The sequence below is a fragment of the Chiloscyllium plagiosum genome, chromosome 3 (assembly GCF_004010195.1).
Source record: "Chiloscyllium plagiosum isolate BGI_BamShark_2017 chromosome 3, ASM401019v2, whole genome shotgun sequence".
Classification (NCBI taxonomy): domain Eukaryota; kingdom Metazoa; phylum Chordata; class Chondrichthyes; order Orectolobiformes; family Hemiscylliidae; genus Chiloscyllium; species Chiloscyllium plagiosum.
The window spans coordinates 133307860-133317557 of record NC_057712.1 but is presented as its reverse complement, the minus strand read 5'-3'; the positions used below and the strand labels follow the sequence as shown (position 1 = coordinate 133317557).

General features: G+C 43.3%; 1 protein-coding gene across 1 annotated transcript in view; it reads left to right on the top strand.

The window, feature by feature from the left end:
- Positions 1-9698, top strand: part of LOC122540182 (dynein axonemal heavy chain 8-like) — a 1320893-nt gene that overhangs the window by 853592 nt on the left and 457603 nt on the right. The window contains exon 46 of the mRNA XM_043675532.1: positions 1231-1317. Within this exon, the coding sequence (XP_043531467.1) occupies positions 1231-1317 (87 nt within the window). The remainder of the gene's footprint in view (positions 1-1230; positions 1318-9698) is intronic.

Sequence of the window (9698 nt, the reverse complement as noted above, 5' to 3'; positions counted from 1 at the left end):
CGTTCCCTATGCTGGCCTCCTGTCTGGGACCCCCCCCCTCCCCGTGCTGGTCTCCTGTCTGGGACCACCCTCCCCGCTCTGGCCTCCTGTCGAAGACTCCCCTCCCCGTGCTGGCCTCCTGTCGAGGACTCCCCTCCCCATGCTGGCCTCCTGTCTGGGACTCCCCTCCCTGCACTGGCCCCCGATCGCGGACCCCCCTCCCCGCATTGGCCCCCGGACCAGGACTCTCCTCCCAACTCCGGCCTCCTGTCCGGGACTGGGCCTCCCTGCACTGACCCCCAGACCAGTACTCCCCTACCCGCACTGGCCCCTGGTCGGGGAGTCTCCTCCCAACACTGGCCTCCTATCCAGGACTCCCATTCCTGCGCTGGCCTCTGGTCTGAGATTTCTCTCCTAACCCTGGCCTCCAGTCCAGGATCCGCCTCCCCACGGTGTCCTCCAGTCCAGGACTCATGCTGGGAGTTGCCTATAATGCTGGCCTGCTCTGGGATTGCCTCCCATGCTGACCAGGTTTTGGACTCACCTCCCAGGCTGGTCTGGTCAGGGTGACATTCCATGAACAGCTAAACTCAACAAGTCAGTCCTCAGACCTACTTACAGTTTGAGAATAAGTTGAGATTATTTCAGTCCTAAGAGCTTAATTGATTTGCTTTACTAAATAAAACCACGACTGTGGAACCACGGCAACATGATTAAACTTTAACTCCACTCTGGGCAATTAGGAATGGAGAATAAATGCTGGCTTAGCCATTTATGCCCATGTCCAATGAACTAATATTGACATCTGAATTTGCTGATGACACAACAGTAGGTCAGAAACTAATAAAGATCCTGCAAAGGGATTTAGATAAAGTAACTGGGCAAGAATTTGACAGGTTGAATATCATAGGTAAGATAAACATCACTACTTTTGCAGGAAGAATAGAAAAGCAAGTCTTGTTTTGCAATAGATTGCTGATCTCCAAAGCACAGAAGGATCCAGTTATTGTATTACATGAATTGCTAACTGTTCATATGCATGTACAATAAATTATTGAAAAAGCAGATGGAATATTGCTGATGCATTACAAAGACATCAAGTGTAAATTGTTTCTATTGTCCAGACCTTTCTGAAACTGCACTGAGACACTGTGTGTAATTTCATAATTTCTTACTAAATGCACGTCTTCAATTATCTTTCAATTCACATCATTGTAAGAATTCTTAAATCTCTTTTTTTCTCCCTCACAGAATCCTGGGTATGCAGGACGCCAAGAACTGCCAGAAAATCTAAAAATTCAATTTAGGACAGTAGCCATGATGGTACCAGACAGACAGGTGAGAGACATTGTTCAAAACTGAGATGTTGCATATATCCAAAAATATAAACTCAAGTGAATTTTAATTCCAGTCCCCTGAATTGAAATCTACTGCAAGAAAGAAATTTCATAATGATATATGTTTTAATTATTTTTTGAGACTATGTCCTGACAAAACGCAATGGCAAATAAGGCCTAACATTGAAAATCTTACCCCTGGATACAGCTCATTCCATTTTCTCATGGTCAGTGTGGAGTTGGCTTCAGTTTTGTGCTTATGCACCAAATAGACATATCTGGCCAATTAAATCAGCAGTTGCTTTCACTAAAGTGGGATTTTGGCAGCTCTGTACTGTGGGACCCAGAATGTGCAAGTTCTGTCTGATAACAGCAGATTTTCACTTTTAATTTGGGTAGCCAAATTTTTAATTAAAATTTTATTTTGAATATGGGCATTGTTGGTTAGGTCAACATTTATTGCCAATCTTGAATCACCCTGGAGAAGGTTGCAGTGAGCAGCCTTCTTCAACAGCTTCGGTTCTTGAGATATAGGGACAAGCAAAAGGCTGTAAGGAAGAGAGCACTCCAAGATTTAGTCTCAATGACACTGAAGGAATGGTGGTATATTTCTAGGTCAGGAATGAGTGAGGGCAGATGGTAGTGTTCCCATTGTTACGCCATGGGGCAAACCTCACTGCTAATTTAAACCAGACACACAGAAAAGCTCATCTCGCCTCGTAATCTGTTAAAGCATGACTGACAAAGAACTACCCAAATCCCACTATTTAAAGAAAAAATTAATAATTTATTCATTAACTCCAAGAAAAGAGAATATCAAACAACAACTATCTACATTGTAAGCCTCCTTTGTCTGATCGATTTATTTACCTCCCATCCTATAACACTACATGGATCAGATAAAATCCCCAAATAAGATTTACAAAAAATAAAGTTTCAAAACCAGCTAGCTGTCTATTTTCGCTTTATTTCTTCCTGTCTTCTTTTCTTTGGTATTCTGCTTCACAGGTCTTTCATAGATAAAGGTACCTTTCAGAGAACGGATCTGCGGGTAGACTTTATTGGTGCTCTTTGCCTCTCTAGCTAATGGTCCAAACTTTTTATACCCCAAAACATCAGATTGTCTCATTGGTTTGATGTTGTCAAAATAGTGATATTCAAATTCAATTGGGCTTTGGTATCTTGGGCCATAATTTAAACTGATTGGCTAAATTCGAATTGTTGTGTCGCAACTCACTACCTGAGCGACATCTCAAATGTTATATCTTCAAATTATCCAGCAGACTCTGTGCCTGCAGTCACTCACATTTCAGGCTTGCCAGCTTTCACTCTTAAAGGTACAGCACATGCCTACAACTTCATAGCGCCATACATCTGCTGCCCTTGCCCTTCCAAATGGTAAACGGTGTGAGTCAGAAGATGCTGTTGAAGGAGCCTTAGTGAATTATGGCAGCACATCCTTTAGATGGGTACACACCACAGTCACAGTGCATCAGGATTGAAAGGAGAACAATATTTTACTTTGAGCAGAAGATTGTATGAGATTAGTCTTACCATGTCATGGCAGAATGTAAATCATGATACTGGCTCACCACTATGTTTCAGCTGCAAATAGAAACACTCAAGTCTTGGTGTTTCCCCACAACTGAAATGAGGTCTGTTTGATTGTAACAAGATCTGCCAAGTAGACTACATGGAATATAAGTTCCCTGAGCCCAACTGGGGATCCTTGGCTGACAGATAAAAACAAGAATGTCAGACATCCTGACACTCTTAAGAGTTGGCTGTGAGCTGGATTAGTGTCGAGGACTTTCCACATGTAAATGAAGGGTGGCTTAGTGATGGGTTATCAACCTCTGTGTGGAGCTATTTCAGTGGTGACAAGAATGATGTAACCATGCAAAAATGCCTACCCGCTGAAACCCAACTGATCTTTAAACAGTCACTACAACTGACTTTATCATTGGAAAATGCAGCAAATGGAGCATATGAGTTGCAAGGTATTGCAATGGATCCCCTTGCCAATCTGACTGAGCTTGGGGAACACCACATAGCCTCACTCAGAACATGTCCCCACGGTCAACCCACAGCAAAACACCAAAACAAAACCAAGCATTGGCCAAATGGTTAAAAATTTCTTCGGGATCTGGGCTGGAAACCCATTGTAATTGATGCTGATATGTGGACTTAAGACAGCAAAAGGCTCCCACTATACCTAAATTGAGTAACAGAATTCATAGGTCAGTATCCAGGAGAGTGCACAGCCTGGAAAGTCCACTAAAACCTGGTTTAGAATAGTTCAACTGCTTAATAGCATCCAAATCAGAATCAATCAAAATAAATGCTTGGTTAAATGGTCACTCAGTTCTAATGGAGATAGAGACCAGCGTGGCAGTTTCAGTGATCATGGAGTCTGCCTTAAACACAATTCACTGTGGACTCTAACCCTTAAGTTTGTGAAAGACTTGGGCTAGACTGAGAACCTATGCCTGGGAGCCTTTCCAGATTAAGGGTACAACTTCGGATCTGCTCTCTTATGAGAAGCAGCTGTTTCAGTTACCACTGATTGGTGTAAAAGGCTCGGGTCCAAGCTCAAAGGGGGGAAATTGGTTGAGAGAGATTTACCTAGATTGGCTCAACATTTTTCAATGAGAAAATGGCTGCTTGAGTGAAGCTCTAATTGGATTCCTAGAAGATTTTCAGCAAGGTTTAAGGATTATCCATGAAGCCAAGGCCAATTTGCATGTTGACCAGGAAGCAATTCTGAAATGCCTGTCCAGTGCCATTTGACTTACAGACAAAAATAGAGGCAGAAATCAGGAGGCTGGAAAGCAAAGGAACCTTCAAACCAGCCCAGTTTGTGGAATGGGCAGCATCGGTTAGACTGATTGTGAAGCATAGTGGGCCAGTTTGCCTTTGTGGGGATTTTAAACAAACAGTAGACTGCTTTTCACAGCTGGATAAATATCGAATTCCTCACATAGAGGATTTATACATAAAGCTGGCAGGGGGACTGTGCTTCACAAAGCTGGACATGAGCCACACAGACTTGCAGTTGTGGTTAGGTGAGGATTCCCAGAAGTATGCTACAGATATTACCCATGAGGGTTTGTACCAATATACAAGGCTGCTATTTGAGATATTGTCCGCCAGTGCAGTTTTTCAGCAGACCATGGAGAACAGATTACAAGGTCCATCCCAGGCCACCATTTACCAAGATGGCATGCTAATAACAGGGAAGACCCATAAAGAACACCTGGAGAACCTAAACATAGTGTTATGAAGATGTGGGTGTACTGTACCTTTAAGACAGTTAAAAACTAACAGAACTACCTGACACAACACCAAGTGTTCTGAAAAAGATATAATGTAACATTTGGTCAAACAACTTGATTAGCTGGTTACCTGGAGACACCAAAATAAATTCAAATTAGGCCAATTAGTTTAAATTACACCCTGAAAAAAGTTTGAATTCAGTATATTAACAATCTTAAAAGCCAATGACACAATCCAATGCTGTGGAAGTATAAAACTGGGGAAAATTGAACAGTTGGGAGGAGAACTGCCAAGCCAACAACACATGAAGACTGCCCGGAGAATAGCTCTCTTAAAGGTACCTTTATTGATCAATGATCTGTGAAACAGAAATCCCTAAGAAGAAAAGAAGACCGAGGAAGAGAAGATTTGACATCTGGCTGGTTTTGAATTTTTGATAAAAGTTTATCGGACTAGTATTGTAGAAGGAGAATGTAAAAGATAGTTAGAGAAAAAAATAGTCATTAGCTAATTATTCTCTGTTATACTTTAAGAAATAAAGTTGTTAACTTTTATTTTAAATAGTTCTTGGCCTCTCGAATTTTCACAGATCGCTGCACGGGATAAATCTTTTCTCTGTTGCCGGTTTAAATTAAGCAGGAGGGTTTACCCCATGTTGAAACACTTTGGGGGCTTGTCATCGGGATTTGAACTGGTTTAGACAGATTTGAATAGATTTGATGGTACGAAAAATCCCATATTTAAACACTTGCAGGTTGGTGTCCTAAACTTGCAGGTTTATATAAAGCGTCATGATTCGGAGATGCCGGTGTTGGACTGGGGTGTACAAAGTTAAAAATCACACAACACCAGGTTATAGTCCAACAGGTTTAATTGGAAGCACACTAGCTTTCGGAGCGATGCTCCTTCATCAGGTGACAACCTGGTGCTGTGTGATTTTTAACTATATAAAGCGTGGGTGAGACAATTTGTTTAGTTTCAACTCATAGTTGATTAAATTAAAAGTAAGAGAAATGGCTCTTAAAATTGCTAAAGAGGTTCTAGGATTTGAAAATGATTCTCAAATTTGCCAAGAAAGTTGAGAAGGAAAGTAAAAAGCCATACTTTTAGAATTAACAAAGAAATTAGATTTGGGTTTAACCAAGGACAAGAGTAAAGTTGAAATTGTAAGGGAATTGCCCAAATACTTTGGTGTATCAGAGAAACAGCCATGTGCAGTAAAGGTAGAAAGGTAGAGAGGGAGAGAGAAAGAAGTGCGGGAGAAGAGAGGGAGTGAGAAAGCGAAAGAGAGAGAGAAGGTTCTTAGCTGAGCAAAGAGAGAGAAGAAAGGGAGAGAAAAAGAGAGAGAGATAATTTGAACTTGAAGATTCCTGAAGAAGGGCTTATGCCCGAAACTTCGATTCTCCTGTTCCTTGGATGCTGCCTGACCTGCTGCGCTTTTCCAGCAACACATTTTCAGCTCATTTACTCAGCAAAGTCAAGTTAATAGGATGGAGATTAAAAGAGAAGGTAATGATATGTGTATATATATAAATATGTCAAAACTCTGCCACATTATGATGAGAAAGATGTTGAAGCCTTGTTTATTTCATTTGAAAAATTGGCTAAGCATTTGGTGGAGTGGTCCAAGGATTTACGGGTAATGCTAGTTCAAATTAAACTGGTAGGCAGAGTGAGTGAGGTATTTCCCACACAGTCAGATGAGGTGTCAAGAGATTATGAAGAGGTTAAACAGGCTATTTTAAGTGCTTCTGAGTTGGTACCAGAAGCATATAGACAGTGGTTCAGAAACATAAAGGAACCAGGTCAGACTTACGTTGAGTTTGAAAGAATTAAACATAGTCATTTTGATCAATGGCTGCGTGCTTTGAAAATAGATAGGACCTTTGAGGCTCTAAGAAAGATTATTCTGCTGGAGGAGTTTAAAAGCTCACTTCCAGAGATGGTAAAAATTCATGTGGAGGAACAGAAAGTTCAGGAAGTGAGAAGGGCAGCAGGATTAACAGATGAAGACACGTTGGTGCACAAGGCAAGTTTCCAGCCAGAATTTCATCCCATGAGGGATAGACGTTGGGATAAGGAGAAATCCTACACGATGAGAAAACGGTAAAGAGCATTGCTAAGAATTTACCACAGGTTAAAAAAGAAGCCCAAGAGGGTGGAAAGGAGGTGAAAGGCCTCAGGTGTTCCCACTGTGGTAAGGTGGGACATGTTAAGTCATAGGCCTGGTCGTTAAAGAAACGCGCTGTGGGAAAAGATGTGGAAAGAGAAGCTAAATCAGTGGTATTAATGAAGGTAGTAAAGGAGACCCCAAGAAGAGCTGAGGAACTGCAGGAGAATGCACATATTCGGCTGGGTATGGAGTTAGTACCTGATCTCTACAAAGGATTCACCTCTGTGGTTAAAGTTTACTCAGAATGAATAAGGGAGAATGACAAAAAGTTATAATTTTGAGAGATACAGTATCTAACCATTCGCTGATAATAAGGGATGAACAAATATGTACTCTTTCTGACCAGTTACCCAAGAGTATGGTCATTTCTGGGGTAGATGGACAGACATTTAGCGTTCCCTTATGAAAGATCAGGTTGGAGTGCCAACTCAAGACTGGGAAGTTACAGTGGGAGTGTTTGACAGAGTGTCAGTTCCAGGAATTCAGTTTGTTCTTGGGAATGATTTGTCAGGATCCAAGGTGGGAATGACACCCCTTCTTGTGGAGAAGCCCAAAGAAGACCAAGAAACTGAGAAGTTAAAACAGAAATATCCTGGTATTTTCCCAGACTGTGTGGTGACCAGATCCCACTATTATAAATTACCACATGAAGTGAAAAGTAAAGAGAAGGATGAAGGAGTCGAAGTTCAGTTAGCGAATACCCTGTTTGACATAATAGTGTAACAAAATCATGAACAGGCAAAGGATCAGGCAGAAGTGTTTAGTCCTGAAAGACTGAGAGACTTGCAACAGCAAGACAAGACGATAAAAGATATACAGAGGAACCTCAATTATCCAAATACCAATTATCCAAAAATCAGGTTATGGAAAGGAAGTCTCAAGGTCCCAACAGAAACATTGCATCAAAAATGTGTGTCCAACACTGATCGCATTTTTTGTTTACAGTGATTAAAAGTGCTGCCGAGAACTGTCCTGGACTGATGGGAGCACAGGCACCACCTTTAAATGACTGACCTCCCACTTGCTCTGTCTCTCTCTCTCCCCACACTTTCCCTGGAGTCCTAAACAGGGAACCCTAACCCCCCTTCCCCAGATAATCTCTCAAATATTGTCCTGTACAGGGCAAAGATGGAACCTGTCAAAACATTGCAGTAAAAAGGTGTGTGTGTGTGTACATACACGTGCGCGCACTATTTGGCGACTCATCTCCAAAAGGCAGTAGTAGCAGCAGCAGTCTTAATGAATGGATGGGATTTGGGGGCAGGTGAGCAAGGGCGGTGTTGGACAGGGTTAGGAGGTTGGTGGGTGGCCAATGTTGGGTGGGGCTGGACGAGGTTGGGGGCGGGGTTGGATTGGGTTGGGGTTGGAAGGGGGTGATGCTGCTGTATCTCCTGAATGGGGAGCAGACTTTACAGAAAACTCCGAGCCCCAGAGGAAAGGCATTGAATCTCTTAACCAAATAATCAATTATCTGAACAAAATAGTTCCGCCCATCTCGTTCGGATAATCGAGGTTCCTCTGTAGATGTGGATGTGTACTCCAATAAGGAGGCAGAGTATATTCCAGAGGATTATTATCTGAAAGATAGAATCCTATGATGGAAATGGAGACCACAGCAGGTTAGTGCAGAGGAGAAAAAGGACCGAAGTGCACCAGATTGTGTTGCCGGTAGCATACAGCCAGAAGGTGTTACGGATAGCACATAAATTACTTGTAGGAGGTCACCGATGGGTATGAAAGACTCAGGCTGAGGTACGAAAACAATTTTATTGGCCTGGAATGCACAAGGATGTGGTTAACTTTTGCTGTATGTGTCATACATGCCAAATGGTAGGTAAGCCACAGGTGATAATAAAACCAGCACCTTTATTGTCAATTCCCGCATTTAAAGAACCTTTTCACACAGGATATAATTGATTGCGTAGGCCCCTTCCCAAGAACTAAAAGTGGGAGCGCAGAGCTGGTTGGGAAGATAAGTGATTGTTATTTAAGAACTTGCCTCGACGCCAACGGTCTTTTTGCAGCAGAGAGCGGCGGGAGCTGGGCGGAAGTGAAGTCGGAGCGCAGAGCTGGTCGGGAAGGTAAGTGATTGTGATTTGAGTGGAGAAGGAACCCGAGACACTACACGTGTAGTGTCTCCCACCCTCCCTCCTCCTCTAACCTATAAAAAAGGACTCAGTCGGCTGAACAGGTAAGCTACTTAGTGTTCTTGTTTTGGAGACTAAGTGTAGAGTTATGGCAGCGCAGGCAGTGGAATGTTTCTCCTGCAGGATGTTTGAGTTAGGGGTGACCACCGATGCCCTGCTGACTTCATCTGCAGGAAATGCAGCCAGCTCCAGCTCCTCTCAAACCATGTTAGGGAACTGGAGCTGGAGTTGGATGAACTGAGAATTATTCGAGAGGCTGAGAGGGTGATAGATAGAAGCTATAGGGACAGAGGTAGCTGGGTAACAGTCAGAGGTGGGAAGGGGAGGAAGCAGGCAGTGCAGGGATCCCCTGTGGCCGTTCCCCTCAACAATAAGTATACCGCTTTGGATACTGTTAGGGGGGAAGGCCTAGTAGGGGTAAGCTGCAGTGACCGGGTCTCTGGCATGAGGTCCGGCTCTGAGGCTCAGAAGGGAAAGGGGGAGAGGAGGAGAGCGCTAGTTATAGGAGACTCTATAGTTAGAGGGACAGACAGGCGGTTCTGTGGACATGGGCGAGACTCTTGGTTGGTTTGTTGCCTCCCAGGTGCCAGGGTCCGAGATGTCTCGGACCGTGTCTTCAGAATCCTTAAAGGGAAGGATGTGCAGCCAGAAGTCGTGGTGCACATTGGCACCAATGACATAGGTAGGATGAGGGGTGAGGAAGTCATTCAGGAGCTCAGGGAGTTAGGCTGGAAGCTAAAAGCTAGGACGTACAGAGTCGTCATCTCTGGGTTGTTGCCGGTGCCA